General features: G+C 40.2%; 1 protein-coding gene across 2 annotated transcripts in view; it reads left to right on the forward strand.

Annotated features, from left to right (window-relative positions):
• The window catches only part of MEGF10 (multiple EGF like domains 10), a 108,603-nt gene extending 88,966 nt beyond the window's left edge, over positions 1-19,637 (forward strand). For both annotated transcript variants that reach the window (XM_054186703.1, XM_054186704.1), the window contains exons 17-25: positions 822-950; positions 2,627-2,755; positions 5,461-5,589; positions 6,092-6,328; positions 7,455-7,582; positions 7,743-7,866; positions 12,332-12,376; positions 13,976-14,182; positions 15,172-19,637. In XM_054186703.1, coding sequence (XP_054042678.1) covers positions 822-950; positions 2,627-2,755; positions 5,461-5,589; positions 6,092-6,328; positions 7,455-7,582; positions 7,743-7,866; positions 12,332-12,376; positions 13,976-14,182; positions 15,172-15,332 — 1,289 coding nt within the window. In that variant the 3' untranslated portion in view covers positions 15,333-19,637. The remainder of the gene's footprint in view (positions 1-821; positions 951-2,626; positions 2,756-5,460; positions 5,590-6,091; positions 6,329-7,454; positions 7,583-7,742; positions 7,867-12,331; positions 12,377-13,975; positions 14,183-15,171) is intronic.
• Positions 19,638-20,404: the final 767 nt, after the last annotated feature.

Consider the following 20,404-nt stretch of genomic DNA (forward strand, 5'->3'; position numbering starts at 1 on the left):
AGGTACTTAGAGCACCCTATGCATTTAGTGATATTCTGACAGGAAAAGAATTATCTTTTGCTGTCTTTGGATAGTAATTAGCATTTTGGAACCACTTCACTATTCTAATGGCAGCACATAATACCAAATTCATTCATCATGACATTTTCAAAGCAGTCAGTAAAATTCTATCTCATAACATGTTGACATGGTTATGAGCGAAAAAAAATCTCCACTTTATAGATAATGACTTGGTTTTTAGAAATACTATATTGATTAATGGACCCACGGAAGCAACTGACTTGATTAAGGTGCAGTCCTGATCATATGGACCACGTTTAGGCAATTAGGTAGAACCTAACAATGGAAACAGAAGAAATAAGCTTAGTATTGGGTCTAAAGCTATAGGCTGTAAGGTGTGTTTTAAACTTCTCTGTTTGTTGTCCTTCACTTTTGAGGCTTAAAAGGCTTATCCCCTTGACTGTGGTCAGTTGAACTGTTTGCAGATTAAAAAATAAATTAAGAAAGGAAATTTACATGGCTTTCTGTATGAGAAGGCTGGTGTGAGTGTCTTAGTTACTGAGTATCAAGTATGCATCTCTGGTTTCTTTCACACATTTCATCTTTTTCAGCACTTTTTATCTGGAGTAAAATGATTTCCTGAGTTTAAGAAAAAATCTGTGGCTATTTGCTCAGAATGGAGCAGCCCAAAAAATGCATTTAAAAGAAAAACAACAAGCCCCAAATGAAGCAGTACTCATATATGAATGTAAGCAGCTCTATTCATGGGTATCAAGGATCTTTGTAATTTGAGATTAATTAGTTGCTCTGGGTTGTTTTAGCTTGCCCACCTTCCCACTGGGGACCAAACTGCATCCACACATGCAACTGCCATAATGGAGCTTACTGCAGTGCCTACGATGGGGAGTGCAAATGTACCCCAGGATGGACTGGCCTTTACTGTACGCAAAGTAAGTGACTTTTGTTACCCATTCTTAATCTACAAATCACTGACAGAATTTCCCTTCAGTACTTTTGTGCTTTATTCATTGATTTCTTCCCATGCTGCTGAACCTTTTTTGATCCACAAGATGCAACACATCATTACCTCCGTGGTTGCAGGGGAGCTCCCTGTATAAGCACTGGCAGAGTGTTGGCTGCTGCATTCGGGCTCGTCTTTAGCCTTCCTTCAGAGAAAGACAACCATTGGCCACAGCTGGGCATCCCTGTGGAAGAGTCTGCCTTGTGCATGTGCAGAATGACTGACTCTGACATTCAGGTGCGGCCACTGCAGATGTGGCATTATGGCTGCGGTCCGCAGTGTGGATGGTGTCAGTTCTGCAGGCATTCCCCCCAGGCTGGGGCGATGGTACCGTCTAATTCCTTCCCTCTATGAAACCTCCTCAAGAAGTGCTCTAGCAGCAGGCACCCAACAACCACGGTTGTAAGATAACACAGAGCTGACTGAAGCCATGCAAATAGCTTCCAGCTTAACTGTGGCTGTGGTCCCTGCTGTCACTGCAAAGTGATCATACAGTACCTCTCGTATCTGTAGTTGCTACCTCCTGAGGGCAATTGCAACAACAGCTCTGGCTCAGCGCCTGTAATACTGATATAGAAGCTATTTTATTTGGAATTTAGAAACTTAACTTCACTAGACTGTAATGTTATAATTCATTTTGGAATTGTCTTCATGTAATTAATACATTAATACTGATTTTTTTTCTAAGAGCTTTTCATTAAAATAAAAATTCAAGCAGTGCAATGGCCTGACATGGGTAAGTGGCACTCATTATATGTTGGATAAGAGTTTATATAGAGAGTTTCAGAAATAAACATTTGTTAGAGATAGGTATTTATTAAATTGGCTTCTTATCTTTTTCATATTATGGCTTCAAGGTTATTTATCTTCAACCCAGGTACCCCCACTACCTGTAATTTGGGCACAACTATTATCTTTGAACTCAAGAAAGATAGGACTGCTAACTCTGTTTTGCATTCAATGTTTAAATACACGGTTTTCATAGAATCAGAACTCCCCTTTTTCGACTGACTAATGTCATAGTGGCAGGAAATAACAGATATATTATAGGGCCATATGGATGCAGCTCTGGAAGACATTCACTATATTGGTTCAGCTGTCAGCTATCACGGTTATTTTGCTTCCTGCTGGTGAATAATGATCTCTTTGCAGCGATATGTCTTCTTCACACTGAAATGGTATCTCTGTGAGGAACTGAGATACAATATGTTATAATTTTTAATTTTTTTTTGCTTCAACCTCAACTGCGCAGAAAATATGCCCAAAGGTTCATTCATCCCTGAACAGACTCCCTGCTCTGGTTCACAAACTGCCCTCTTTCTCCTCCTTCAAATATCTTCTTAAACCCATTTCTTTGAGGAGTCCTTCTTGCTGCCTTATTCTGAACATCTGCTGTCCACACAATATCCCAACCTCATTGTTAAGTAGTTTTTGCCTAATGTGTATTTTAAACCATTTAAACCAGGTCAAGTGCTTATAGAATACCATGTTGAGTAGCGGGGCTGCAGAAGTGACTTCTCAATAACATCCTTAACCAGAATATTTGCATTTTATTTCTAGAGTGGTTGTTTCACTCCTTTTCCCTTCCCCTTCCCTGTATTGCAGGGTGTCCCCTAGGGTTTTACGGGAAGGACTGCGCATTGATATGCCAATGTCAGAACGGAGCCGACTGCGACCACATCAGCGGGCAGTGCACCTGCCGCACGGGGTTCATGGGGAAGCACTGCGAGCAGAGTGAGTCGGGACGGGAATTGTTTGAGCCTGAGAGCAAATGGCAGGAGGGTTGGAACTAGATGATCTTTAAGGTCCCTTCCAACCTGAACCATTCTGTGATTCTGTTGTTCTATGAAATACTAAATCCCGAGCCGACCCTCTCCGGTGTTGCGATGCAACCTCTTGGCTTCTGTGGGAGTTTTGATGGGGAAAGAGCTTCGTGAGCTGGACCTAGGCTTTTTCCATACAGATAAAAGCCCACAGAATTAGTTATTAAGGCTGATTATGGTTGTGATGGCTGTTTCTTTCAATTTGTAGCTACATGTAAGAGGCATTTGTACTATGTTCTAGTTGCTTTGGACATAATGCTAAAAAAACCCCAACAACTCAGTTATGTAAAAGTAACAAATGAATCCAAGTAATTGTCATTGTGAGTTGTCAGTTGTCACAATGAAAACTAATAGTGAGAAAACTAAAAATAAGAAGTACCACATCAATCCTAGGGGATAAAATTAGTCTTTGCAGTCTGATTTTACAACGCAACACAACTGGATTATTAAAATCATAATAGATGGCATTTTGTTTTCATACGTGTGATTCTTTACCCAAGAAAATCAAGAATACCACCAGTGACATCGGTGGTGGTATAACGTTGTACATCGTTAAAAGAATAATCAGGCTCATACGCCCAGAACTGTTAGTCCAGCTTTTGCTAACATCACAGAGTGGTGCTCCCACGCTCCATGCGTCATTCTGCAGTGCAAAGCAATCCATTCACCCTCCTACTGCGAAGGTTTAAACCTGTCTTTGGCCTCAGCGTCATGCACAGGGCTCTGTTTTTGGGGACACTACGCACCACCTATAGCCAGAACTGATTGACCTGCGCCTGAATCTGAAAGGCCGTGCAGTGTCCGAGAGAGCATGTGTCACACCTGGCAGCTGTGTGGCAGAGGGGAGGGGAGGTTGCCATCCCTATAGAACACACTTTCTTCCCTCAGCAGTGGTTCCAGCCCCAGCTGCAACGGGAGTTAATGTTTTTAAGGCTAATCCACATCTATATGGTAGAACCACTAAAAATTTGGAAGTGGATTATTTTTTTCCCGAATAAGAAAGATACAGTTGCAACAAAACCTGAACAGTTTAGAGGAATATATTTATTTCAATGAAATAATAGCTGGTAGCATGTAATTATTAGCTATTTGAATTTTCTTATTCTTTGTTGATGAGTTCTGTTTCACTTCAAAAGAGCAATAATCACAGATGTTTAGGAAAAGATAAACTTTTTCAGATCCTCTCTTGATGTCGTATCAAAAAATCGTTTTGAATACTTTGGCAAATCTAATATTATTTTCTGTTTTATAGATTTTATATTTTATCCTATAATTTGATAATAATGATTTAACAATACTAAACTAAATGTTTTGGTATTTCTCAATTTGAATGTCAGTGTTAAAAATTGACTTTTCATTCCAATTCATATTTCAAAATGCCATAATATATTATAACATAAGGGGTTTTGCCCAGTCATTGACTTCAGTAGTTATAATCTTGGTTTTTTGAATGTAACTGAGAGAAGAAGAAGGTATATAGGGCTGAAATTACACTTGATTCTGGATTTATCAAGACTGCAAGAACATTTCTCTGGCACCTATTGTGTTACGCTATTTTGTAAATTATTCTAAATAAGGAATACATAAAAGATGAGTTAGATTCTTTTAAAAAGACAAAAAGAAAAACAATTTAATATAATTACAAACTCTTGAGAGATTTCAGAAAATTGAATCTCAGAAGGTGAAGAAATACTATGCTTCCTCAAACCATCAGAACTACAATAATGTAACAAGCCCCAAAATAACAGAGGTGGCAGTATAAAAGAAATAATTTTTATCAGTGTAGGATAATTCTTTACCATGCTAATTACATGATGTAGGAGACACTTTGATCAGTAATTAATTATTGTATTCAAATCATTCTAGGAGAGAAAAAATCATGTAAAACTCCTCCAATTAGCTTATTATTCATAATTTAGAATTTTTGTCCTGCAGATGGTTTGTCAATGTGTACATTACAATATTAAAGTGTGCTATAAACAGCCTAGAACCGGTTTTATTTTTATATAAATGTGTGGTGTCTGTTAGGCTCATTCTTGTGGCCCTTATCTCCTGCTTTTTTACCACATCAGCACATCTGTCATGCTGCATTACACCAGCCACACATCTGGATCCACTCATATGATGATGAGATTTTTCAGGCAGTGGGATCTGAGTAATGTCAGGGAGACCTGACATTCTGGTGTAGAATTGGCACTTTGTTCACATTTCATCCATTTTTTCATTGTCTTCTACCCTTTTAATATTTTATTATTTTATTTTATTTTATTTTATTTTATTTTATTTTATTTTATTTTATTTTATTTTATTTATTTTCCCCCTTCCTAATTTCACTGCCTTAGTGGCAGCAACGTTACAGGAAAAGGAGAATCACTTCTGAATACAATTTCCTTCTCCTTTCCTGTGTGTACACACACATACACAGAGAGGTCCTCTTAAAAAAATCTTTTCCATGGAGGTCTACCACTAATAAGACATTGCCATCTGCTGGCCATGTACAAAAACGGATGGGGTTCGAAACAAATGGTAGCATGTATGGTGCTGTAGATCTGTAATACCAAAAGATTTAAGAAGTGCTGACTATGTCTGATTTTTGCTTGCATTTATTTTGTGCAGAATGTCCTCAAGGTACATATGGGTATGGATGCCGGCAGATATGTGACTGTCTGAACAACTCAACCTGTGACCACATCACGGGAACTTGTTACTGCAGCCCAGGCTGGAAAGGGGCCAGGTGTGATCAAGGTAAAGTCTAGATGCAATAAAATTTTTGTAATTTTTTACATAAGACTCGAATTAACCTATGAAATGCCATCTCTCTATCATTCATTAAATTAATCTGGTAAGGCATGTGTGTTGAAATAGTCCTTTCAATTAAACTGTATATGTTCTGTTGATTTTGTGATAGTTTATTGGAGCAAAGCACTGAAGTGTAGATTGCATTAAATGTTTTACAGTGCTGTGCTATCCAAAGCTGCTGAGAGAGCATGTCCTTTACCTGCTCTCTGCTTTTGCCTGGAGAATGTTCTTACTTTTTCAACTCCACGAAAATCTCTCTGTCTATGAAGATGATGTTTTTCCTTAAGACTAGGGTTGGCTTCGTGTTGGTTTCTGACATGGTTCTATTTTGGCGTTATTAAATACAGTTAAATTAGCAGAAAGATTTAGAAAAGAAATACTGTCTTTGCTCCTGACGCATAAGCCTCTGAATTTGTGTGACATATTTTCATTTCTTCTTGCATTTCAGCTGGTGTAATTATAGTGGGAAACTTGAACAGTTTAAGCCGTACCAGTACTGCCATCCCTGCTGATTCTTACCAGATAGGGGCCATAGCAGGCATCATCATTCTTGTCCTGGTTGTGCTTTTCCTGCTAGTGCTGTTCATCATTTACAGACATAAGCAGAAAGGAAAAGAAACAAATATGCCTGCAGTGACCTATACCCCTGCTATGAGGGTCATCAATGCAGATTACACCATTTCAGGTAAGTGACATTCAGAACAGAGTTTGTTTTTTTCTCTCTCTTGACTTTGCTTTTTCAGCTGAGCTCTGAAGGGGTTCAGATTGTCCCCTAACAGGGCTTGGATGCGCATTTCACCTTTTCGCCTTAGCAAGAGCTGCTGTGAGCAGGAACACATTTGATTTCAAAAAGGGTGTCTACAGTTCTGCCTTGGAAGAGAGGCAGAGGAGGGTTTCCCTCTTTAGGAAGAGGAAGACTGAGACACTGCTCCCAACTGCCTTTCGCAGGAGAGCAGCCACTGAGAAGGCACTGACAGTGGTGCTGGTGGTCTGGCACATGAGACTGGAGGGGATGCAGTGGGAGACCTCTGTTTTTACCTTTCAGCTACCAGAGACAGTTCGCCCAAGTTCAGAAGGATGCTGCCCCAGAATCTGTAGCTGCTTAGTTTGTTCTGCAACACACTCTTTTAATCTCTGCTTTTGATACCATGAAATGACTTACCCTGGTAAAATGTGTTAATTGTAAGGAACAAGTGACCAGATACCTTGCTTTACTGCATACCGTTTTCCACCATATAGCAGAGTGGCCTGAGTTTGAAACAAATGAAGAGAAGGAGCAGAGCAATGCTCCTGAAACAACACGAGAGTTTTTGACCTATGAAAGAGCATGTGAGTTGTGATGCAGTGGGTACATGAAACTTCAGGCAATGCTGTCTTTTGCACACAGCTATTAAGGAAGGTGGCAGGTAAAGAAGGCAGCAGAAACAGTTTTCAGAGTCAAGAAAGATGTATCAGCAAAGGTTGTGGTGCTCTTGAAGCATCAGAAAATGTTGCTGAGCACTTGATGGTAAAAGTGGCTGTAATTAGGACAATGCTATGACTACAGAGGCAAAGGAGAGCAAGGGACCACAGCAGAAAGAGGAGTTAGCAAGTATCACTTGTGAATGCTCTTTGCTGAAAGTGAGGACATGACTGGTCAGTTACTGCTCTGTATCTCTGATTTCTTTAAACGAATGCAAGATCTTTAGATTTTTTTTTTGAGAAACTCTAAATCAGATTCTGAAATCAGTGCAGCACTCTCAAAAATATATCCTAAGAAAGAGATGCCAAGTTATTTTTAATTGTTCATTTTCCTTTCATTTTCTTTTCAGAAACCATCCCTCACAGTAATGGTGGAAATGCTAACAGTCACTATTTCTCTAACCCCAGTTATCATACTCTAACTCAATGCACTACTCCACCTCATGTCAACAACATGGACAGACTGACCCTGGCAAAGGTAAAGCACAAAAATCTGGATGCTTCTGTGTAAATTAGTCTTTGGCTTATTTTACTTTGTTCCCTGATGTTTCATATTTGGTTTATTTTTGCTTTCCCTGCTTACCTGGGAATTCAGCAACTTCCCATCAATTTCTATTACCTTTCTTTCTTTGAAATAGGCAAAAAACAATCAGCTGTTTGTGAACCTTAAAAATGTGGAACCTGGAAAACGAGGCACTGTCATGGACTACACAGGAACACTGCCTGCAGACTGGAAGCATGGTGGCTACCTCAATGAGCTTGGTAAGAAAGAAAAAAGGAGGAGAATGTGAATGTTATTAATTGTGTTTGGGACGGAATGGAAAGCAGGGATGTTTTCCTGGCTCTCCACTCAGGGTAATACAAGGCTTGTCAGATTGTGTGTGAGGTTCAGGGTTATGGGTTTGACCTTCCTTTAAGGCAATACCCTTAAAGATAAAAAGTGGTTCTTTGTGAGGAACACTGAATCATAGAATCATAGAATGTGTTGGGTTGGAAAGGACCTCTAAAGGTCATCTAGTCCAAACCCCCTGCAGTAAGCAGGGACATCTTGGTGTTCCACAGGGGTCAGTACTGGGTCCAGTCCTCTTCAATATATTCATTAATGACCTGGATGAAGGGATACAGTGCACCCTCAGCAAGTTTGCTGATGACACAAAGCTAGGGGGGGTGGCTGACACAGCAGAAGGCTGTGCTGCCATACAGAGAGACCTGGACAGGTTGGAGATCTGGGCAAAGAGGAACCTTATGAAATTCAATAAGGGCAAATGTAGGCTGCTGCACCTGGGGAGGAATAACCCCATGCATCAGTACAAGTTGGGGGCTGACCTGCTGGAGAGCAGCTCAGTGGAAAGAGACCTGGGAGTCCTGGTGGACAACAGGATGCCCATGAGCCAGCAGTGCGCCCTTGTGGCCAAGAAGGCCAATGGCATCCTGGGGTGCATCAAGAAGAGTGTGGCCAGCAGGTCGAGGGAGGTCATCCTCCCGCTCTACTCTGCGCTGGTGAGGCCACACCTGGAGTACTGTGTCCAGTTCTGGGCTCCCCAGTTCAAGAAGGACAGGGAACTGCTGGAGAGGGTGCAGCAAAGGGCTACCAAGATGATTAGGGGACTGGAACACCTCTCTAAGAGGAAAGGCTGAGGGACTTGGGTCTCTTCAATCTGGAAAAAAGACGACTGAGGGGGGATCTTATCAACGCTTATAAATACTTAAAGGGTGGGTGTCAGGAGGATGGGGCCAGGCTCTTTTCAGTGGTGCCCAGTGACAGGACAAAGGGTAATGGGCACAAACTTGGACATAGGAAGTTCCACCTAAACATAAGAAGGAACTTCTTTACTTTGGGGGTGTCAGAGCACTGGAACAGGCTGCCCAGAGAGGTAGTGGAGTCTCCTTCTCTGGATACATTCAGAACCCACCTGAACGCGTTCCTGTGCAACCTGCTCTAGGTGACCCTGCTCTGTCAGGGGGGTTGGACTAGATGATCTTTGGAGGTCCCTTCCAACCCTATGATTCTATGATTCTATGATCTTTGACTAGATCAGATGCTCAGAGCCTCATCAAGCCTAGCCTTGAAAGTCTCCAATGACGGGGCCTCCACCACCTCTCTGGGCAACCTGTTCCAGTGTCTCACCACCCTCATTGTAAAGAACTTCTTCCTAATGTCTAACCTATACCTACCCTGCTCTAGTTTAAAACCATTGCTCCTCATCCTATCGCTACATGACCTTGCAAACAGCCCCTCCCCAACTTTCCTGTAGGCCCCCTTCAGGTACTGGAAGGCTGCTATAAGGTGTCCCCAGAGCCTTCTCTTCTCCAAGCTGAACGACCCCAACTCTCTCAGCCTGTCTTCATAAGAGAGGTGCTCCAGCCCTCTGATCATCCTCGTGGCCCTCCTCTGGACCCACTTCAACAGGTCCATGTCCCTCTTGTGCTGAGGGTTCCAGAGCTGGACGCAGTACTCCAGGTTGGGTCTCATGAGAACAGAGTAGAGGGGAAGAATCACCTCTCTCGATCTGCTGGCCACGGTTCTTTTGATGCAGCCCAGGATGTGATTGGCCTTCTGGGCTGCAAGTGCACATCATTGGCTCATGTCCATCTTCTCATCCACCAGTACCCCCAGCCTGTATTGATAACGAGGATTGTCCTGACCCAAGTGTAAGACCTTGCCCTTGGCCTTGTTGAACTTCCTAAGGTTTGCTCAGGCCCACCTCTCTAGCTCAGCCAGGTCCCTCTGGATGACATCGCATCCCTCTGGCCTGTCAACCGCCCCACTCATCTTGGTGTCATCGGCAAACTTGCTGAGGGTGCACTTGATGCCACTGTCTAAATCATTGATGAAGATGTTGAACAGCATCGATCCCAGTACGGATCCCTGAGGGACACGACTTGTTGCCTCTCTCCATCTGGACATCAAGCCATTGCCCACTACCCTCTGGAGGCGACCATCCAGCCAGTTCCTTATCCACCAAACAGTCCACCCATCAAATCCATATCTCTCCAACTTAGAGAGAAGGATGTTGTGGGGGACTGTGTCAAAGACCTTGTAGAAGTCCATATAGATGATATCCATTGCTCTTCTGTTGTCCACTGCTGCAGTCACCCCATTGTAAAAAGCCACCAGGTTGGTCAGACAGGACTTGTCCCTGGTGAAGCCATGCTGGCTGTCTTGAATCACCTCCCTGTCCTCCATGTGCCTTAGCATAGCTTCTAGGGGGATCTGTTCCCTGATCTTCCCAGGCACAGAGGTGAAGCCGACAGGGCGGTAGTTCCCAGGATCCTCCTTTCTACCCTTTTTAAAAATGGGTCTGATGTTTCCCTTTTTCCAGTCACCAGGGACTTCACCTGACTGCCATGACTTTTCAAATATCATGGAGCGTGGCTTGGCAACTACATCAGCCAGTTCCCTCAGGACTCTGGGGTGCATCTCATCAGGTCCCATAAACTTGTGTATGTTCAGGTTCCTCAGGTGGTCACAAACCTTGTCTTCACTTACAGTGGGAGAGACTTTGTCCCGCAGGTCCCCATCTTGCGTTCCTTCAACTCAGGAGGTGTGAGGAGAGAGGCTGGCAGTGAAGACTGAGGCAAAAAATTGTTGAGAACCTCAGCCTCCTCCTTATCTGTTGTTACTAGTTTGCCATTCTTGCTCATCAGGGAGGGTATGCTTTCTTTAACCTTCCTTTTCTGGCTGACATACCTGTAGAGGCCCTTGTTATTCTTAGCATCCCTTGCCAAGTTCAGCTCCAGCCGTGCCTTGGCCTTCCTGACCTCATCAATCAGTCTGATGCCCAGTGAAGACATGATATTCAAAATATCTCATGTTATTTTTATAAAAAGATTTGCTTATTAATTAGTTTCATAAAACAATGAGTATTGTGCAATAAGTGTCTGCTTTGGCAAAATTACATATTCTTATTAAATAAATGAGAGGTTGCATATATCCTTTTTTTATTTTAATCCCCACTAAATGAAATGAATGCTTTATAAAGTAGTTTTTCATCACCTGATCTGATTCAGGTGCAAATTCTAGCAGTATCTTCCTACATAAGCCTCCTGTTTTCTAAAAGACAGAGCACCATCCATAAGAAAAAAAATTCCTGGGAAGTGGTGCTATCTTTTGCTGTCGTTTCATCGTTACCCAATCTCATGCATTCCCAAAAGGCTATATTGCACTGACCATATCTGTGACCAGTGAAAGCCTTAAAAGGGACTTTCAGTGCCACGATAATTTAAACCATTTAATTACCATCATTTCTGATCCTTATCAGTATCAGATTCTGGGAATCAGAACAACACTATGCAGCATTGTTATTTTCTTGCTCATCCCCAATCTTGGTCTAACCAAAATTCAGGCTCAGATCTGGGTTTTTTTTAGAAAAGGGTTTCAGTCATATGTTCAATGTTCAATTTACATTTTCTTACATTTGTATGAGCACTTAAAGCATTTGTACTAGCACTTGAGACTCCTAAGAGATACTGGCAGTGGTTTCGTTTATAGAGATATTGTGTATATAAAATCATTTTAGGCTTTTGTAAGGCATCTAGCATAGTACCACAATACAATCTGATTATAAAATTAATAGTCCATAATATCAATCAAAGCTATTTGAATGGATTAGTAACGATGTAAGTGCCAGGTCTCCAAAGACAGTTGACAGGCATTGCTGATTGCTGATGTTTATATTGGGATCTATATTTAGAAGAATCTGTTACTAACAGATAATTGCGAAGTTTTAGACTTAGGCACTAGGTGTTTAGGCCATTCCTGCAGATCAAGGAACTGGAACAGAGTGACCTAGGACAACACAATGGGAGTGATTAACTTTGGAAGCAAAGTACCAAGAATTGGAGTGAACTTTGCATACCCTGAGATTTTTGCCTTTCTGGTAGATACGGTTTATCCAGACAAAAAGAATATGCTTTAATCAAACAGCAGTTATTAGGCTCACTGGGGGAAATGTAAGGGCCTGTGACATACATGAGGTCAAACTACAGTATTTAATTGTCCCATATGACCTTAACCACCTTCCCTGTTCAGAAAGCTGCCATTTGAAAGTGCAAATAGTAACAATGCCTCTGTAACTCCATACTCGGCAGTTTCACAGTGTGCATGACAATTATTCTGCTAAGGTAGAAATTAGTCCCAAAGCAATTTTTAAAGCTTTAGAAGCTGTTATCCAATGACTTTTCTTTGATTCTAAAACTACTCTGTTTTTTATATCATTTTTCTCAGGTGCTTTTGGACTTGATAGGGGATATTTGGGAAAGTCCCTGAAAGGTGAGTTTATTTTCTGATGCATTTACATGAAATGATACAGACATCCAGTTTTCTCTTCTAAATTAGCTTTGGTTTCTGTGTGAAGACAATGTAAAATAATTTGGGACTAAATTATTCCTAGAAACTGAATCAATGGTTGAAGTTTGTTTGCTTTTTATTCTTTTTTAAGGGTAGGGATTTTAAAAAAACAAAACAAAACAAAAGAAAAAACCCAAGCCTTTCTAAGTCCCCTAAGTGTCGCATACACTAAACGTTTTTGTAATGCTTGAGTCACAAGATGGCTCTATTCTAAACAGCAGAAAGGGGGTGGCCCTTGAATTCAGCCTGGTAAGCCAGGTAAGGATGCAGGCTGCCTCTGGTGAAAGGCTTTTAAGAGATAATCCCTCTTGCACGTGGTGTGGTCAATGTACGACTTCGTGACTACAAGCCTGCAGTGCTTCATCACATTGGCTGCAGGGCTTTGGAAAGGGTATCAAAACATGAATACACAGAGAGGAATAAAAAGCTTCAGAACTTCAGGGTAGTGATGATGTTTTGACCTTTTGAATTATCCAGTTTTCTCATAAGACTTTATATTAGACTATACTGGTGTGTGTCACTATTTTTTGTAGTATGATTAAGTTAAGGGTTATATGATTAATGCCAACGTGACTAGAATGCCTGGATATCCAAACAACGAGTAAAGCGTACCTAAGTTCATATAAACAATGAGTTAAATAAGTAGAGAAAAGCAGCTGGTTTGTCACCTTGTGTATAATACAGGGCAATTAAGCTGAAGGAATGAGTTATTATACCTGACATTTCCTGGTTTTGGAGGATTAGGGGAAGCCCAATTTAAAATATATTAAAGGAGTCATGAAGTTATGAGCACCTGTCCGCTGACAGGTTCACCAAGGTCAGTCTCATGCTGAATATTCAGAGTCTGGAACAGGCTGAGAAAGCCTCCTCTATAAAGCTTAAATAACACAGCATATCACAAAACAACGCAGAGAACGAAGTAACACGGATACCACAAAATCTCATCCCAGCTTAGAAAATACGTCTTCTCTTAAACTACAGTTATCTGTCCTTCAGTTAAATCCTGAAATGACAAGATGGTTCATTTTCAGTTCTCCTGTGTGCTTCTTACAGAAATTTGTGAGAAGCTGGATACTCTTTTAGTGTGGCTGCATACTCAAACTTTGCAGCAAACAGGCCATCCCTAGAAGTCACCATCTGCCTGGACATTGCTGTTGGGAGCAGTCTTAGATCACTTACCCTGGATTTGCAAAGGCAAAAAGTATTCTGAAGTGTCTATTAAAAACTGATTCTACATAGTATCTGTATTTAATGCTAGCTACTATTTTAACCAGAATTGAAGGTGCTCAGACTTTGCAACAGGAATTTGCTTATGGCAAGATCAAGCTCATAAAAGAGCGTAGCAGTAGAAGTGCTTTCATTAATTGCTGTATAATCATTTTGAAGTGTTATTACTGGTTCCATTTAAATATGCATTTATGAGTGACTTCTTAGAACTCAAAATTAAATAGGGCCCTGTTTAGTAGAAATGTCCATAGTCTGCAGCATGCTTGAGGGAGTAATATGTTTTTCTTTTTGCAGATCTAGTGAAGAACTCAGAATACAATTTAAGTAATTGCTCATTAAGTAGTTCTGAGAACCCATACGCTACTATAAAAGACCCACCAGCTCTTGTACCAAAAAGTTCAGAATGTGGCTATGTTGAAATGAAGTCACCAGCACGCAGGGACTCCCCATATGCTGAGATTGCCGGCTCTGCTTCAGCCAATAAGAATGTTTATGAAGTTGGTAAGTACAAAAGCTACTTCTAGATGTTGAAGGTTAAGAACAAGGAGCACAGCATATCTTTTTTTTGAGTCACTTTAATCAAAATATATGAAAAATCACTGAAAAAAAAAGGTGATGCGTTCGGATTTTATTTTCTGCTGAAAAGCTATAACAGAAATCTCATTCTTTTGAGATAAGTGGTGTAATTCACAAGAACAGAGTATGAAATACTTTCAGGTCTGTTCTATAGCCTACAGGTGCCTCTGAATTTCCCTGTTTTGAAAGCCTTTCTTTAAACAGTAGCATAAAGTAAGATTAGCGTTTGATTGCAATATAATTCAACTCTGGATTAGGCTGTTAAATACTGAATGCAGCTAGAGTAACTGTATGGGAGAGATCGAAAAGATCTGTTTCCTCCTCTTGATCAGAAAAAAACAGCATCTTCACCCACAGATGTAGTATTTCACTGATATGGGCCCTATCTGATTACTGTATTACTGTAGTTACTGTAGTTACAGAAAACTTAGGGGTCTCATGGAATGGTAGTTATCCTAATGGTCTCTTGACTGGAATAAAGTGTATGTCACATGTCATAGGATACCATTTTCCTTTTTCGTCGCCAGTTAGAGATTCCTCTGAAATCCATCAACATCCCCATTGTGTTTCTAAGGATTTTTACAAAATCTTGATTAAAAGCCCCAGATTTGGACTTTTTTTTTAACTTTGTCCACACACAAAGAACAGATGCCAGTACACTTAACTTCTGTCAGTAACTATACTCATGGCAGGGCCCTGCTGCAAGCTGACAGGTGCAATTTAGTGTAAAGCCAGAACACTTTAACATCAACCTTTGTTTCTACACCTGCGTGTCAGGACTCAGCAGGACAAGGAATCTTTATGTTGAAGCAGAAAGGAGAGGATATTTTGTAATGCAAACTGAAATAAAATACAGTATTTGCCTTCTGTTTGCCGCTTCTTATGTTGAATGTATGTGCTCTCTTTTATCACAGAACCTACGGTGAGCGTTGTCCAGGGAGCATTCAGCAGCAGTGGACGTTTCAGCCAGGATCCTTATGATCTTCCAAAAAACAGCCATATTCCGTGTCATTATGACTTGCTACCAGTTCGAGATAGCCCCACACCCTCTACGAAGGAGGTCAGCAGTGAATGACCCCAAAAGCTGATGTGGGAGCACAGTGGGACTTTCAAGGAGCAAAGTGGCATCGTTGTGCTCCTTCCTCTAGTTTACCATCATATTTGGCTCCTAATCTGTCCAGCAGACAACTGCTGTGCATTAAACAGAATCTCAACATGAGGTTTGTATTGTGTATACAAGTGACAGATGGACAAATGCCACACTCTGGGGATCCTGATCATTCTTTTTTTCATGGCAGTAAATTTTATAGAAACAGGTATGCAACACATTTATACTGTAATATACTGGCTTAAAAATATTAGTTTGCAGATCAGTTTTGATAACATCGATTTTAAATGTTTCAGCAACTTTAAATACAGACTTCACATTTGTCATGTTTCAGAGTAGAAATACTCCCAGGACAGCGCAATTTACCAAATACCACTTTGTACAGGTGATCTGATTCGCTAGTTATGTAGAAGAAAAACTGTTGTGCCAAATTTTACCTTCCATTCTGATCTTTAGTCAAGACATAGTAAGAAACAAGATCTGATGGGGATAAGTAAGTACAATATTGCAGTTTGGGAAATCCATCATCAGGCTTTTTTTGTCCATTCGTGGTGGTGGACGTACCTTGCTTGAATAGTTTTGGAGATAAAAGCATTGCGTACATCAGTATTATATGATACCTGAAGATCTCTTGGTACTCCAGACACAGCACCCATCTTCAACAAATCTTTTGCTACCATTCAACTCCATATGTTGCAATACTGACCACTATTTCTGTCATACACAACTAATAATCTGTAACATATCAGTAATTACTTCATAAAATATGTAAATTAAATCAGTTTATTTTTGTCATCATGGACTGATTATGTAAGGAGTGGACAAAGGTGATGACTGCTGTAAATCTTAACTGCAAGGGAAGGTTTACATTTTATAAACAGGTAGTAATAATGACTGTAATATAGGATAAAAATAGTAAAGTGTTCTGATGTTTTTTTCTTAGAAATAACTAAGCAATCTCTGTGCATACTTGCTAAAAAGGCACCTTTTCTTTTTTATAGTTGATGTAGGGAAACACATGCTTAAGCTGGTCTTTTGCATTGCTAATAATGTGACACATGTACCCCCCATTCTTCATTAACTTGTGTCTCCATTTTTATGCTGTGTGTCCATGTTGCTAGTGATCTAGCTTGTAATTGCAAAAATATTCTACTGTGTGTCCATTTCTTTTGCATTTTTGCCAGCTGGCCTTTATTTTGTCTGGTGAAAGGGACCTCTGGGCAGAAGGAGAAGATTAAAGTAAGAATTCATGTCTTACTGATGTCTATCAGTGGGGCTTAGCTAATACAGAATAGTTTAACTTAGTTAATTGGGGAAAAAAATATCAAGGTGTTTTTGTTAAGGATAATAACAAGAATGCAGAAGAAAAGTAACAGCCAGTCCCTCTTTAAAGTTTAGGTTATTCTGTTGACTATATGGATGGAGACCATCTTTCCAACAGGCTCCTTTCTCTCCTTCAAAAACAGTCTGTTATGAACTGTGCAATTCAGTGGAAATTAAAATTTGCCAAGGTGTCTGACCATGGAAGCAAAATCGTCCCCTAGACACGTCAGCCTCAAAAAAAAAGGACTGATGCAGACTGGACATTCTCTTTCAGGGGAGCGTTTCCTTTAGGAGCCTAAAAATGATGTGGCAGTATTCCTTTCAGCCGCTGCTGCTGCTGCTGTCGGCGATGCTACTTGCTGACATGCTTGTAACACAGCCCCAGCAGGCTTTTCTCCTCTGCCCCGGCAGTAACTCTCTAGCTTCTTGGGAATGGCTTGTTGCAAGGGTTGGGCATATCCCTGATGGATGGGGAAAAGGTACAGGCGGTTACATCGTGTGGCATGGAATGGGAAGCGCTAGTCCTTTCTTTTTTCTCTGTTGGGCTCACATTTTGGCACGTGAGACCTGTGATACGCTATAACGATGTGAAGGGCAGTCAATAGGTGAAGAGTTTGGTGGATGTGCTTTCCAGCTTAGCACAGGGAGTGCCGCAACCATTTCTCTCTTTACATATGGACTGCAATACAGTCTGAGACAAAGAATTATCACTGTTGTGATAGCATTGATACACTCCTAAGAAAATCACAACCAGTTGCCTTTGGAATACTAAATACAACAGAAGATCAACTGGAAGAAAAACTGAAAAAACTTTTGGAGATTTTTATAAAAGCAACCCCAGAGCTGAAATGGAAATGCAGTTTGGTTTTATTTGTTGTCACTGAAGCGGTGATAAATGAGAGATCTGCATTCGAAGACATCGTTGTGGATGTGCCCAAGCCTGAGAACGTGTATGCCTTTATGAAGTGCCCTGTAACATTCTCGGTTCTCACTGGCCAACTGGCAGTTTTCCAGTTCTCTGGGCATTTCCTGTATATCCTTGTAATAAATAATTTGATTATTTTTGGATTTTGCAAGTACAGAAATTAACTACAAGATTTCAAAAGCCAGTTACCATTTAATCCCTCCATAAGACAAAGTATTGATTTGGTTTGTGTGCATATAAATAACACGTAGAGCTGCTGGTTTGTACGTGTTTGTACTCTGTGAAACAGACTTTAAAATAAAACATTTATTCTCTGAAGCCATGAACAGCAAATGCTGTATTTAGCAATTGTGAGCTCACAAAAAAATATTTTCTTACTCTGTGTAAAATTTGGAGCCCACTAGGTAAATTAATCTTCATAATATAAACAGTTCTTTTTTAGATGAAAAAGTGAAGAGATGAATAAGTTCTATTCCTTTGAAAATTTCCAGTATGTCACATATCCTCAAGTGATACATTCAGCAAAATATTAATGAAAACAGATGAGTTTCTGATAACTTTTTCTACTCTGTATGTTCTAAATATACACACTACCAAAGTCTGCCTTCCTGTAAGCGGGTAAAACTCCTGCTGTGTAGTCGGCATAAGCAATGTCTGCATATATCTGTGCTGGATTGGCAATACATATAGGACATGTAAACGACTTGTGAATTTACTTTAGTGAGTGATCATTGGTAGACACTCAGAAAACAGATTGCCTGGAAGGGTAATACATTCTTGTTAAATGATAGCTGTGTATCATTCCAGAGGAAAAAAGCACTGGGGACTTGCATTAGCAATCCTGCTGTCTCCTGTATGGCTAGGGAGGCTTGCTGTGAATAACACGCTGCTGTCAATTTAAGAGACCCACAACTCTATCCTCATGAATGTCAGATAGCCCTTTTTGTAGATCCCAGTATGCTCTTTAGAGAACTTAAATATTTCAGAACATACATACATATTGTGGTGGGAACTTAATGAGAAATGAGTAATGATCAAATTTTAGCAAGCACCATCTACTCAGAGAATTGGCTTCACCATAGACAGGAATGGAAAGAGGTGCCTTGCCTCTATATATTCACATTACAATAGTGAGAAATATAGCATTGAAAATGGACATAGCTATCCCCTAGCAACTTGTTTTCAGTTTAATGAAGTGAAAAGTGCTGCACAAAGTTAATAGCTGATTTTAAAGTAAGTAGTGAGTATAAATGTTAGGTTTTAAATACTGTAGGCATATTAATTCTGGTCATTTAGAAGCATAATGAACTCAAATCTTTGTACTATATCAAGGATTTTTAATCACAACACAGTTACACAGAAAATTTGTCCTTATCTTGATCTACCCAGAGAACTCCCATTAATTTTAATTAGAGATGTGCATGCAGATTACAGGGGAAAGAAGATTTAATTGTACTCATACTTTCTGCTGAGACAATCTGCAAAGTTAGGATAAAACAAAATCAAAAGTGGGCAATGTGTTGTTTAAAGTACATTGGATTTTCCAAAAAACTCTGACTACAGTTTAATTTTAACTAGATATGTGTCCAAATAATAATCCTTATACTGAAGCTCTAAAGTCCAGACTGAAGAATACAGAGCTAATTTTGACAAAAATGCTTTATATTAAAGATTGTATTTATAGTAGTTTAAATGACTGAAAACAAATCAGTGCATGGTTATTAATTACTGTACAAAAAATCTTGTCATTTGGTACACTCATACTAGTGCTAGAGCACTGAACCTAACTCTTTTATCTTCAGCTTTTTATCCCACAAGACTTTGCTTTGACATGATTGAACTGTAATATATTTTTAAAGAAAACCTATCAAGTATGCCTGGCTTTTTTTCTTAGCTGTAACAAAAAAGTGTTTTGTTGTGAAAATATATCTATTTTCCAAAGATGACTGATATTCATCATTCTGCCCTTCACTACCATTTATTTCACTTCACATACCTGTAGGTTAATTTAATAAAGTTTCTAATGTAAGATGGGAAATGCTTTGAAATTTTTTCCTTTGTTTTTCATTTGCTTAGAATGGATCTTGAAATAGCATGGGAAATAAAAAAAATGTTATCCTTGCCCATGCTGGACCACCAAGTAACGTATTTCATTTTCCAGCTTCTAGAAAGCAAATAGTATGTGAGATGCTTTGTGGAAAATCAAGGCTGATTTTGAACTGCTGAACTTTGATTACTGTCTGTTCCTACAGGCACTAATTCTGTAAACGGGGTGACACTTTCAAGCCTGTCTCTTGAATGCTTAAATCTTCAACCTTCAGAAAGATGGAAAGCTGGGTTGCCAAAAGCAAGGCATTTCCCCTTTTAAGTAGCCTAGTAGCCTTGGATTAACCATTAAAAAACCAGTGACCAAAGAACAAACATGGTCTAATATGGGCTAAAATACTGTAATTCCTGATTTATAACACTGACCTCTTAAGATAAATCTCAAACTGTGGACACAGAGCAAAATTGTTCTTTACTATCACGGTTTGATCAATGATGAGAGATTTGGCACTAAGAACTAATCACAGAATAAGAGAAACATAAGGTGGTTCGTGTGGGAAAGATGAAAAGGAGAAAACGCGTGAGAGGGAGCCTGGTGCTGCCTGTGTCCCTCCGTGGGAGGAATCAGGGCAGCCCAGAGGGCTGGCCAGCAGTGCTGGGGTGTGGGCAGAGCTTGTGGGACGTTGTCCTGCAGCCTCCCAGGGAGGCACGAGGTGGTAGTGAATGAACCCTCCCACTGCACATG

This window comes from Rissa tridactyla, chromosome Z (genome assembly GCF_028500815.1).
Source record: "Rissa tridactyla isolate bRisTri1 chromosome Z, bRisTri1.patW.cur.20221130, whole genome shotgun sequence".
Lineage (NCBI taxonomy): Eukaryota > Metazoa > Chordata > Aves > Charadriiformes > Laridae > Rissa > Rissa tridactyla.